Source organism: Gasterosteus aculeatus, chromosome 13 (assembly GCF_964276395.1).
Source record: "Gasterosteus aculeatus chromosome 13, fGasAcu3.hap1.1, whole genome shotgun sequence".
NCBI lineage: Eukaryota > Metazoa > Chordata > Actinopteri > Perciformes > Gasterosteidae > Gasterosteus > Gasterosteus aculeatus.
In genome coordinates, this window is record NC_135701.1 from 19372993 (window position 1) to 19386277 (window position 13285).

At 44.6% G+C, this 13285-nt stretch overlaps 1 protein-coding gene across 2 annotated transcripts; it reads right to left on the reverse strand.

Annotated features, from left to right (window-relative positions):
• Positions 1–2121: 2121 nt before the first annotated feature.
• On the reverse strand, positions 2122–8165 carry krt1-c5 (keratin, type 1, gene c5). 2 transcript variants are annotated; one of them, XM_040196725.2, is made up of 9 exons: positions 8056–8165; positions 7178–7558; positions 6829–6911; positions 5947–6103; positions 4879–5043; positions 4674–4799; positions 3464–3681; positions 3089–3117; positions 2122–2604 (listed from the first exon to the last, which is right to left on the reverse strand). In XM_040196725.2, exons 2-9 carry the CDS (start codon positions 7547–7549, stop codon positions 2489–2491), a joined length of 1266 nt encoding a protein of 421 aa, XP_040052659.2. In that variant the 5' UTR covers positions 7550–7558; positions 8056–8165; the 3' UTR covers positions 2122–2488. The 2 variants fall into 2 exon arrangements, with proteins under 2 accessions (XP_040052659.2, XP_040052657.2); XM_040196723.2 differs by having other exon boundaries at positions 3455–3681.
• Positions 8166–13285: the final 5120 nt, after the last annotated feature.

Consider the following 13285-nt stretch of genomic DNA (forward strand, 5'->3'; position numbering starts at 1 on the left):
GTTCCACCATTTCGGCGCAAGGACAGCGAAGAGTCGAGACCTAGTCGAGTGTTTTGCTCTCAGTGAGGGAGGGACGAGTAGTTTTGCAGAATAAATACCCTAAAGGTTGGAAAGGAAGAACACATTATAGGGCTTTTTGCAGATGACGTGATCTGTTCCTTAGAGGACCCTGACAGATTCCTGCCTATATTAATTGATCTACTTCAGACATTCGGTTCGTCAAAAACACAAATCTTAACACTTAATTACAAACCATCTGAAAGTATACAACAAACTTAAAATGGAGTTCTAAAAGAATGACATACTTTGGAGTAACTATAATAAAAGGTATTGATGATCTATATAAAGCCAACTATATGTTGTTTTCCTAATTACACAAGTGCAAAAAAAGATTAATTGATTCTCTAATTTCTACAGTTACCGGTGACCCTATGACCCCTTAGCTTGATCTCTGGAGCTATAGGTGGATGTAGAGCGCCAATTATTGAATTGATACTGAAATTATCATTGTAATAAGGATTTACATTTTATTTTTTAATTATTAATTACATTCATTCAGGCAATAAAAATCAAAGCGCTAATCTGCACAGTTGAGACACCTGGATTGAACTAGACTGAAGCAAGCAGTACATGTCACCCGGTCAAAAATGGTACAAAAGGATCAAAGGAGAGCGGCAAATGTCACTTACTCTTTGTGAGAGATCATTCTACGTTGGATTTGACAGAAAGTTTGCTTAGATTGTACTTAAAAGACGGTCTTATGGGAAAGAAAGGAGTACCTTGGGTGTGTCACATTTCTTCCTTCCGAGTTCCTTCTGGCTGTAAATCCTTTGTATGACATCATGGGACAGTCAATAACTTAATGACACTTAAAAGTCTGTGTGGAAACTCCACATTTGGATTTTCACAAGTTTGTCCCAAAGGCGACACATAATAGCGACTGTTAATTACTGACGTTGTCGGTGACGTCTGACTCTGTTTGTTTATTGTTTTCTGCATCGTAGTGAAACTTTTCACACTGGAGTGACCGACTAATGTACATCCACGCTCACAAGAAGCTGCAGTGAACGAGTGCTACTGTGAGCGTTGCACTTTTTAATGATTTTATAACACCTATTCAAATTGGAACTAACTAACATTTAGTTAGTATAAACGTATTTTTGGGGGAAGTGATGGAAAACATTATTATTTTATACAAAACATGAAAACCCCAATTACCCCAACAGTTAAAAATTTGGATGGAAGTTTTTTTTGCCTTTGTTGTTGAACTGTGGGCTTATATTCTGTGATCTGGTATCACAGAAAGATGGTCTTTAATCTCAGTACTGTGAGGATTTGTGTTCTTTTGTGGACGTCATATTTTACTGTTTACACTTATTCTCAGTTTTTAGTGACTTTATGTTCCAACATTTCTTAAATTCTGATAAACTGCATGTAATGTATGCTAAGACCTCCTGCCACACGGGCAGTTTCTTCCCGTCATCAGAGCCCGGTCCCCCACTGGCTGACTCTGATGTTCCACCCGTCACTTTCTTTCACACTGCACACGCCACTTTCACTTGCTACTGCTGGTGCACTTTTTATTATTATTTTTTTAATATTTTTAACTTTTTAACTTTTAGATTTTATTCCTTTATTTTTTAACTAACCCATAGCCTTATATTTTATTTTATCCCTCTTGCACTGTTGTCTTGTGACTGTCAGCTGTATGTCTGACAGATTATGGCAATAGATGTTTCCTGATTCCTGATCCTGATGGAGTGTTAAAAACTCATAGGAAAAGTCACCGAAACACAACACTCTCCTAACACAACAGCCTGTAACCTGAAACCATTGCGTTTAGGTTTTCATAGTTTCTGCCCTCTTGGTGCAGAATCACGTTTCTTTGTTGCTACGTCCTATTATGTTCCTCAAGTATCAGTCAAAGTTTCGGTTTGCGCTAAACGTACGTGGAAATGAGCATGGAGTCTTATTTTGAAACACTGTTTTATTGACGCTGTACAGCTGCTATGGTTGATTTCTACAATAAGACTGCAGCACAACACAATGTTCCCGTTTCATTACAAAAGCTTGAGGGAAAGATCAATACCTGTGCATAAAATATGAGGCTACAGCCGGTTAGCTTTTAAACATTTTTATGAATGGAACAAACAAACTCGTGGCCTTTTCAGAGCTGCTGGTTGTGTCAACAACAAGTGCTGTCATTCTTCTCACCTAACCCCCTGCAAGAAAAGCAAATTAGTTTATTTCTCCAAAAAGACGAAGAAGAGTGAAAGTTGATTCTTAGCCCTGAAGTAGCAGTTTGAGCCGCTGATGAAAACCGAGCAAATCAGATCACTGCCGGTGAAGACCACATGTGGTGAAAGCTCTGGAAAGAAGCTACAGTAGCAGGCGGGGGCCTCCGCCACCGTTTCATGACCTCAAGCCTCAGTCAGCAGGCTTCAGGTTTAAGAGACATCTTCTTCGTCCTCTTCGCAGACGCACTGGCTCATTTTTTGCACTCCTCGATCTGCTCCACCTCGCTGGACTCATCCACCACTTTGCCGTTGATCATGGTCTGGGTGACGACTTTTACTATCTTCCTCGTCCTGACATCTGGTTCTTCTGTGGCGCAGAATTAAAAAATACGTAATGTCAGCAAAGTTCCACAAGAGAAGAAAGGTTCACAATCATCTAAGAGCAATGCAATGTCTTATCAAGACAAGCATTAAGTAATGCTTGAGTGTTACTGAGGTTATGATGCTGAGGTTATTATCTGTATGCTGGTGTACCAACACATACAGAAAGGATGGAGATCCAATATCAAACTGGCCTCTTATCAGATCTTGTCTGGGTAACAAGCAACCACACCCTCGTGTAGGCTAAAGGGAGAGTCTGTAACACAAGGATTCAATGCCTCTGCAGCGTTTTGCTTTACTGTGGATTTGTTTTCAACCGGACCACAAAGGATCCGATTAGAGTTGACTACAAACAGCCTGCAGGAGTTACCACAGAACCATGTAAACATAGTTAAGAGAACTTTGGAGAAAGTCCCTAAAGCAAATGGCTTTTTTTGAAGGCATTCCATATAAGGGTGATGTGAACTTACTTTTCGGAGGTGGAGGTGTTTCTTTCACCCTGTGGGACAAAAGAATAAGACAATGTCATCCGAGCGTCGTCCCCTCTCACTTAATATCCAAGGAAGTAGGACACCTTAGGAGTTACTTTGCTCTGTTCCCTCTTAAGAGTTTCTAGAGAAGACGTCCGCTTCTAAACAAACAGATGTGTTTGTTTAGTCTTCTAGTCAAATTCTCTACAAGAAATACGCTATAAATCCCCAAACACACATTGATATGCAGGATAAATACATGTACTCCTACGTGAAAGCAACATTTATTTAACTTTGTTGGGAGGTTTTTTTAATAACATGTTATAACACCATGCAGTTTCGAGTGTTGAGGGTGGAATCTCGGACCTCACTGACATTTCCTCTCCCTCCAGCAGCCTCCTGTAGGTGGCGATCTCCATCTCCAGGTTCTGCTTGACGCGCAGCAGCTGTTCGTACTCGGTCTTGTTGCGTTGCATGTCCAAGCGCAGCTGAGACAGCTCGTCCTCCAGGTGGGACAGCGTGGCCTGAAGACGGTCCATCTCCACCGAGTACTTGTGCCCCGTTTCTCCCAGGTTTCCCTCCAGCACTCCCACCTGTCAGCGGGGGGGTCATGGTGATGGCAAGCGATGGCAGGTCGTACTACACAGGCTCACACGTCACAATACATTTTTAACAATGGATTTGTGTTTATTTTGAACAGTCACTCGGCGTTAAAACATTTATGCAAAAACGGAAAAGCATGAATACGAATTTTCCTGAAAAACATTCATTATCAAACCTGCTGGTTTTCTTTTGCTGGAAAATGAAATGTCCTGTTTGTGGGTGATGCGTCCTTAACAATTACAATACATTTTTGAAGTTTAATTTCTTAAAGAAAACCTGTGAATGTCAACGTTATGGGTTTTTGTGTTAAATGTAATTGCAAAACTTTTACAAGAGAGCAAAATTAAGTTAGAAGTTAGAATCAGAATTTACTGTTTTGGTCTCCGCCAACTCATGAGAAAAATAGGTTTTAAATCAGAATAGTAGGACTGTCCCTTTTTTGTTTGTCTGCAAAGCCCCAACAAAGGCAGCACTTAAAATTGGCATCTCAAATGCTTTATGTGGAGGAAATACGCTGAATTAAAACAGTTCTTTACAAGAAGACTCCTGAAGGCACCGCTCAGACTGCTCGCACAAAGCACGGTTTAATATAGATAATATTCCTTTATTGGGTTGACAAAAGTGTCGCCACTCTCACCATCCATTATTGCCGTGTATTACCCGTTGAGATCACCACTCATCCGCAGACACTTGAGACTGTCAGCGCCGTAATGTCTCTGCATTCACTACCCATTAGGCAAACATCCATGAACTATATTGGCCCCCGCCGCACAGATCCATACGCTCGTTTAACATGTCCTTACATGAGACTTTGTCTTTGTCTTGTCACACTGACTGATCATTGGAGCACAGTGAAATTGCCGTGTGAATTGTGGCTCTTCTCTGACAAGGAGAACGCAGCTGGCATCTAAGGACAACGCAGCTTCAAAGGAGTAAAAGGTAAGAGGTTAAAAGTGTGGAAGTATGTCACAAAGTGGCGTACCTGCTTCCGGAGGCTGTCGAGCTCGACCTCCAGAGCCTGCAGGAAACGTCGTCTCTCGCTGAGCTCGCTTTGGGAACAGCGCAACGCCTCGTTGTTTTCTCTGACCTCCGACTGCACTGTTTCCAACTAATGACACCCGTGGAATACATTCATAATATGCCCGTGGCACCTCAGTAAATAATGACAGATTGGTGCGGTGACGGACCTTCTTGAGGTACCAGGTCTCGGCCTCCTCCTTGTTCTTGCGAGCGATGCCCTCGTACTGGACCCTGAGCTCGGCCATGATGGCTCCCAGGTCCGGGCCGCGAGCCGCATCCACCTCGACGCTCACCTGGTCATTGGCCAGGCGCGACTTCATCAGCGTCATCTCCTTAAATGGGGGAAATGGCAAAGCGGTGTTTAACGCATCTTTGTTTCCGCTTCACTCCCTGCAGAGTTTAACATCTGATTACTTGTCTATCAAGTATTCAGAGACTTTACTTTCAGTTAAAGTAGAAATACCCCACAAATACCAAAAGTACTTTAGCAAGATTTTGAATGCACGGCTGATGTTTTAACAAAAAGGTTTATTTGATGTTTTTTTGAATGACAATTTAAGTATTTGAAAGATGTTCATTGGCAGTTCAAACAGGTTGAAATATTATTAGAAGTTCCTTTGACAGTGAAAGTATAAAAAAAACAAATAACTTAAATAACTAGGGGCTCAAAGAAAGAAAATGAATATCTCGTAGAACACCGGTACTTTACCGGTAATTTTCTTAAATGATTTCTTTCTTATAAAAATTCTTTACGTGCCACAGTCTTTGCTGTGCTACAGTGAAATTGAACTTTTTATCACGTCTGCTTGTGCAAAGTAAATACTCCCCTCCGCCTTAAAAGGGCCGTCTTCAGTGGGGTTTCCAGTCCACATCCTGGATGCCACGCCTCAGCGTCTAAGCACACATCATTTGTGTGGCTGGATGGGCTCGAATGCTCCTGTCTGTTGTGTACACAGGTGCTCTCCCGCTGTCTTAAAGCGCTCTACAAAGACAAGTGGCGTGTCTGCACACTTAGTATGATTATATTTCAGCTGGTAATACGGCCATTGTCTTGCTGATAAAGATAATTGGAAGGTATTAGGAACTCTATGGAGACTTAAGAAAGTTAAACCGCCTCAAAGACATCTTCCATGCCGACAAGACAGTCCCTGACAGCTTGTAAAGTAAATTATTCAGACGAGGAAGCGCTCCTTGATCATGTCTTGACGTGACCTTCGCCTCGGCGAGGATCTCACCTCGTCGTGGTTCTTCTTCAGGAAGTAGAGCTCCTCCTTCAGGCTGTCCAGGTCCCCTCGCAGGGTGGCGATGAGTTGGTCGTGGTCGGCCTTCGCTCTCCTCAGAGCCTGACAGTCCCTCTCCACCGACTGGCACATGGTGGCCTCGGCCTCCCATCTGCAGGAGGAGCACAAAAGGTAAAAAGTTTTCTACAGCCTGGATCCGGATTTTATTTCAAAATGAAATGTTAACAATTGTACAGAAAAGGAAGGTATCATTGCAGCAATGTAAAAAATATTTGTGATGAGCAATATTGTGCAGTATTATTAGCAAAATAATATATACTATTCTGTTGCTCCAATAATAGATTATCGCAAAGTAAAATTTGCCCGGATACGTATTGCGGCAGATGTAGAGAAAACAGTAATCTCATTGATATAAGAAAAGTAAGTAACGTAACACGTTACAACATGAAATAATTCCCCAGTGGATGCACACGTATGAAATCTATCTCATGGATCATCTATGAGGTTCACATGCACGTTGCTGCTGGCGCCATAAATAACTGTCCATGTTGATGTATCGCTGCTTGCCACCAGGCCACAGAACATACCATCAACACAATGTGAAAAACAGCAGCAGGTGAACGCCGACTCCTCGGCCTTTCAACCAGCCTCACGTTGCCAACTCTGGACGTCCCTCTGACCCGCACGATGCGTCTCGGCCTGCGCCCACCGATGGCGATCTCCACCTCCTGCGGCCGGGGGGGCGCCGTGGGAACGGGGCTTTTATTTCGCAGCCTGACATTAAGGTAATTTATTCACATTGCTTCGCAGTCTGGCGCCGGCGTGCGAACACTCTCGGGGGCGTGTTAAACAGAGGCACCACAGCGTGACACTCACTTGACCCTGAAGTCCTCGGCCGCCAGCTTGGCGTTGTCGATCTCCAGCAGGATGCGGGCGTTCTCCATCGCCTTCTTCCTCATCTGGACGCGGGGAAACACGGCGGGAAGTCAACGACGGGAAAAAACTGAAAATCTGAATCTAGTCAAACTAAAATAAGAAAGACATTTCTGCTCTGTCCTGCGTTCAACCTTTTCTCTGTGGTGTTTGTGTAACAACAGGATCTCAGGTGTGAAGGTAAAAGGTGAGGCGAAACCGATCACCGAGCACATCAAGGACACGTCGCCATCACTGTGAAGCAACCGGTTTCTGCCCTCTTAAGGGAACCTTTAAAATTTGAAACACTGACCTCCTGCCCGATGGTGTGCGCCTGGGCCATCATCCCCTCGATGTCGTGCCCCTTCGGAGCCTTCTCGAGCATGAGCTGCTTGATCTTCGCCTCCAGGTCGGCGTTGGACCTCTCCAGCGAGCGCACCTTGTCCAGGTAGGTGGCCAGCCGGTCGTTCAGGCCCTGCATGGTCTCCTTCTCGCTCGCTGCCCCACCGAGGCCGGGGGGCAGCACGTTGAGACCGTTGCCCATGGAGACGGAGCGGTACAGGGGCAGCGTGCCGGCGGAGACGGGGGTCTTGGAGCGGATGCTGCGCGCGCCGTCCCTGACGGACATGGCGGAGAGGGAGGGCTGACGTACCGCGTACCTGCGCACGGAGAAGGCGGAGGCCATGTTTGTCCACTGCGGGAGACGGAACGTGAACGTTTGATCCGAGGCACGAGTTTTTCTTGTCAATGAGCGGGACAAAATAAATTAGCATTGTGACCTTGAAAAGAGGATTAAACCGGATAATTGGTCATAATTGGTCAGACAGAAAGTCCTCAAAGTGCTGAAGCAGAGTGACAAAAAATGCATTATTTTGTTCCCTCGTTTTTGCACTTTTGCATTTTCTCTTTTAAGTTCTTTTGTGTCTCTTTGTGGGCGCTTTATTAACAGTTATGTAAAACAGAGGCTCTGCGTGAAGTCATCTGTCCTTCACGACAGCTACAAAAAAAACAGACCTTGTGGTTTTTGTTGTCTAAAGAGTACACCTCAAAAAATAAAGGATGCAAGGATTTAAGGCATCACTCTGTCTCCGTCATTACCGTGAACTTTACCTGCTTCACCCTTTAGCCCCTAAGCCCCTTGTTGCCATCAGTCACGTGAAGTTAGTCAGTTAGTTAGTACTCAGTACTTACATCACTCTCAGTTTTTCCGTCGGTCTTCCGTCGTGCTGCCAGCTCGCGGGGCGGTCCTGATGGCGTGTAGTGGCTGTTGTCACAGGTGAGTTTGCCTGCAGAGGCGCAGGTCTTTTTTTTGGTCGGGGCGGAGCCACTGTTGGTGAGTCCAATCCCGCAGGAACAAGGAGGAGGAGACGACGTGACTCATTGTAGAGGAAGGTCGCATTGCAGAGTTGGACACTTGGATGTAACTTATTTCAAATGTAATTTTATTGTCCAAGGAAGAAAAATAATGACTATGAATAAATTACTAACCCTTGAAATGAATGCAGAGCAATAACAACTTGTTCATTGGAGCATTGGAGTTCATTTTAAGTTTTACTAAACGTAAATGATGAAAAATGACTATATAATATTAGAACTAATAATGAAACTGTGAACAATCCTGAACTAAGCTTTAAAAAAAAAAAGTTACCTAAAAAAGTTACCTAGAGTCACCTCTATTTTGCTGTCAAAACGTTGGCGGGTCTGTTATCTGCAACTACTATTACTAATACTGCAACTACTACTATTTAGCACACAAACTGACGGAGCCACGTTTTGGGACCGTACAGTGACATCGACCTCCTCGGGCATTTATCTGACCTGTACGGTGTGATACTGGGAGGACAAACTGGTGTGGCAAGCAGGACTGGAAACAAGCACCCTGCTGTCTGCACTGATGCCATTCAGTCTGCACACAATGCACACAGCGGCGTGAGAGACACCGGCTCCCCCCCGACGGACGGCCCGGTGGGAGGAAGCCGGCGAACAATGGAGGGACAGAATGAAAAAGAAAGGGAAGCCCCCTGAGAAATGCAGGGCTTAGGTGTGGCGGAACCAGAAACCTGGATACTTAGCGGAATCGCAAACGCACCCGGACAGAAGCACGCCTCTTTTTTTGTACATTTAAAATGTGTCAACTATGCAGTATGTTGTCCCCTGTTACTCTATTGTAAAATAATTCCTATTGAGCATTATTCTCGGTGTATAGGATCAGATCTCTCAGTGACACCGACTTGGTTTAGCTGCTGCCTCGTACACAAACTCTTGAAATCATCCACATAATCAACTCCAGACTTTTTTAACAAATAAAAGAAGGTATGTTGTTTTAAACTACTTACATTCTTGGAATACGGTTCATAATTTGTTTTTTACAAATGGTCACCTCTGAGGCCTCCAACACAATAACAAACTTTAATTTTGTCCAACAGTCTCAACTAAAGAAAAGGTCCTATTTCCTGTCTATGTGATGATTGCTTGACATCGTATAGGTGAGTGTAACAATGCAAACATTGCAATATTTTTATCAAATACATTCCGAATGTATCACTACATATTAATACCATTTCCTTTTTCAAATACCTGGATGTCATGCCTCCCCAGGTGTCTCTGTGAGAGTTCAACATGGACGTACCGCCGCCTTGTGGTTAAATAAAATGTTGCACAGTCCGTACAGACCAGCTGCTGCTGTAACATACCGTGTACTGTGTAGTCTTTGCTGATAACTGCGTTATACACGTCACAGCGTCCAGAATAAATAGGGTTGACGGGTAATTAAATCAACTTGCTCAGTGATGTTTGAGGTTTATTACTTGAGTCTCCTCTTATTTGAAGACAGTGTGGAAGTTGCATTTGGAATAAACGTTGAACATCTGGATTTGTCTTAGTAGCACGTGGTCTTTTTTATTTGTAATGTGCATTTAAAGTGTCATATCATGAGAAATGAATGTTGGGTGAAATATGCTGCTGCGAGGGCGCCCAAATTACCGCCCAACAAATATTTTTAATGCAATCTTTTTTTCATTAGGGCTTTATAAGTATATTTTTCTTGGTTGAAGTTCAGATTTCTGTGAGCACAGCAAATATTTCCCCACGTTGCCATTGCTACTTTTACGAAAGTGAAAAATACACCAAAACCGCTGTGATATTATTTCCTGTTGAGCTAAATAAGTGTTCCAGTGTGTTGTACTGTAGCGCCACCTTAAGTTTCCGACGTACAGCCAACCTTTCTACCTCCGGCCTGCCCCAGGAGAGTGATTTACATCCTGCCCCTGCTTCTCACAAATCAAACTGAAGTGCTGGGATATATTTTAAAACCCGTCTCCCCCAATATAAACACATCCTGGGATCGTGCTGTGCGAGTCCTGTGTTTATTTTTGCATGCTTGCAGGCTGGCCGTCCGCCTGGTCCAAGTGAATCATACGTTTCAGCCATTTCCCTGCTCTCCGTCAGGCCTCCTCGTGCCCTCGTCTGCTACTGTAAGAGTCATAGTTTTCACTTGAAATAACGATTCTTTTTGTTTATGTATGAGGATTTCTCCGGCACACTATATGGTGACCCCCCCCCCCCCCACACACCCGCCTGTCCAGAGTCAAATTAATACATGTTGCTTTGTTTGGGCTTTGTTTGGAAACTTGATACTGAATCCAGTTGTGGTGAGCTTTTATAGCCGGGGTTGAAATGATAGGCCTGCATGTGCAAAATCCACATTTAAACACAACACCCCGTGCCACAAAGTAAATTCAATTTTGTCCCGTTTCGCTAAAGAAAGAAAGTTTCACCTAAAATAGTTCAGCGTGCGGCGTTAAGCCTCCCACCGTTGTCTGTTGACGTGGCCCGGCTCTGAAGGGCGAAAGGAAACGTGACAGTTTAGATGTTTATAACAACATCGCAATGCATTTTGAGGGTGGATGCAGCATTCGTTTCGTCAGAAATCAAGATGCAACAGGGTTTACAACCTTTTAAGAAACTATAAGCACGTGCCTTAAATGTCTCGAGCTTGTTCTTCAAGATTCATTGAAACGTTTGAAACAACATTTTGAATCACTGACTTAAATGCAGGTGGACGATGCCAAGGGAGAAGAGTTTAAATAAAATAAGTTCACCCCTACGGAAGGCCTTTGGTTTTTAACAAAGTGAGACCTCACAAAGCCAAGCTCCCATCATCAGCTCAGTCAAAGAACATCCTCAAGTCAAGAAACAAAACCAGAAGCATATGGCAGCATCTGAATACACTCGAGGAGGAGGAGGAGGAGGAGGGGGGGGGGGGTCGCTGATGAAGACGGCTCACGTTGCAATCTTCCACAGAGGTTTTGTTGACGGTCGCGCGGGGCAGAGCTCATCAGCATGAAGGAGGTGGAACGGGAATGCGCGGAGACGAGGGGCGCCGCAGCGTATCTGCTCATTAGGTGGGCGACGCTGTAATTCGGAGAGCGAGCGGCTCTGCAATCAGGGGCCTATTCATTAGCCCCTTGGGGGGGGGGGGGCTGAGAGGAGGGGGCGGGGGGGCGGGGCGCTTTCATCTGTGACCACTCCAAGCTGCCAATCACTCGGAGCGGACGCATATGACATGAGGACAAGAGACGGGTCGTGCTTAAACGCTCAGGGATGCGCGTGCCCGCAGAGCGGACGTGCCTGAGCGCGGCGTGCAGCGCTCGTGCTTGACGGGGACTTTAAAAGAAAAGGGGGAGAAATGTGCGTTTTTTTCACGGTGTAGTTCTGGCAGGTGGCCCAACCCGTGTCAGCCCGACAATCATCTCCCCGCTCGGCGTGTGGATGGCTTTTGTTCCAAGATTCCACAAGGAGGAGAGTTTTTCTGAACGGGTTTCCTCCAGGATTGAATTGATTACAAGTGATTAAAAGTGATTGATTTGGGGGGGGGGGGGGGGGGGTGCTTGTGGGTTTAGGAAAGCACAAGTATTACGAGTATTCCATCAGTGTTCTTTTGTGTTACGAGGGGTGCGCTCCTTCCTGCGCTGCCGACGGTCCCACACAACGACACGCGCACGTGCATAAAAAGGATGCTGCAGGCGCACGCAGACACACACAGACTCACACAGACACACGCACCGCGTACACACGGACTCGTCCACGTCTGGGGATCTTCAGTGCAGACGTGATCGCTCTGGTTGAAGTTCTTCACTCGAACTGGGTCTCAGTTCACCTCTTTGAGTTTGTGTTCACTGTCAATCAGTCGGGGGACAAATGAGATGAGCAGCAACCTGCAGACCATCTGAACACGTTCAAATAATAGACTTGTTTGGGGAAAATAATGTGCCAATCAATCTTTCTGCACTTGTTTAAAGGGGAACTTAATTCATTTCATCCTTTGTAGATACACGGTGTAGAATCCGAAGTATAAAAATAAAGCCAGAAGCTTGTTAGCTTAGCTTAGCATTAAGAGGGATGAAACCGCTTTCCTCCTCTTTGTCCAAGAAAAGTAAAAATGACAAGTAACTATTTTCATGGCGCAATAATCACTATGCAGCTTTTTTTTTCTTGGCTGGGAACAGTTGACACAAATAGAACCATTTCTTTTAGCTTTAGAGTCACTGATGTGCAGATTTATTTGGACAGAGGAAGTCTGTTTCCCCTCGTTTCCAGGTTTTGCTCTGCTGAACTAACCATTTGCCAGCAAGCTTAAATGTTGTTTTTTTTAAACGTTGAGGTAGTGGTTTAAAAAAAGGGATCCTTTTGTGTATGTAATGTGTTACGTAAATAAAGAGATTTCCTTAATCTTTCAAATATCAATACATCATCTGACTAAAGGCCCGTTTCCACGGTGGGCTGCATGCTGCTCGCTGGTGGGATTGTGAAGATGGCGGTTTGTGGGCGCGGCTCAGCCTGAAGTCACTTCAGTTGTAAAAACAAAATGAAGGTGCACATCGGACCAGTTTGTAAAATGTAAATCTGATGATATCCTTCAACTCAAAGTATTCCGCCCATTCTTCACATCGCAAGCCCCTTTAAGTGCTGCCAATCAATGTGACAACTGTAGATAATCTGTGTTAAAAGGCCTCATAAACGGCAACAAGCTGCCAGATCAATAGCCACGCTTCCACTGCAGAGTTGATCACATTTCCTGTCAAGTTCAGCGTGTAAATTGGAGATGAAGTGCAGGACATTGTTCACAATAATAGGCTACTGCAGGTCACCGGCCCCTGGCAGTCGGCCTTTTGATTTTTGTAGCACTTAGTGTGGAAATAGTGCCTTGATATAATGTTGGGATTTCTGTCTTTGAAAACGTGCACTTCTCCTGACACATTAAGACACACACACACACACACACACACACACACACACACACACACACACACACACACACACACACACACACACACACACACACACACACACACACACACACACATTCCCTCTGGCTTTCTCTGCACGAGTAAATTAAATTTCATCCTCAATTATTAAAACA

What these genes read in the sequence shown, in the direction of transcription:
- krt1-c5 (XM_040196723.2), bottom strand. Translation starts at nt 7,549, where the DNA reads ATGGCCTCCGCCTTCTCCGTGCGCAGGTACGCGGTACGTCAGCCCTCC. An exon ending in CGCACACCATCGGGCAGGAG is followed by an intron (nt 6,912 to 7,177) that starts GTCAGTGTTTCA and finishes CCCCGCGTCCAG; the next exon opens with ATGAGGAAGAAGGCGATGGA. An exon ending in TGAAGAAGAACCACGACGAG is followed by an intron (nt 5,044 to 5,946) that starts GTGAGATCCTCG and finishes CCCCCATTTAAG; the next exon opens with GAGATGACGCTGATGAAGTC.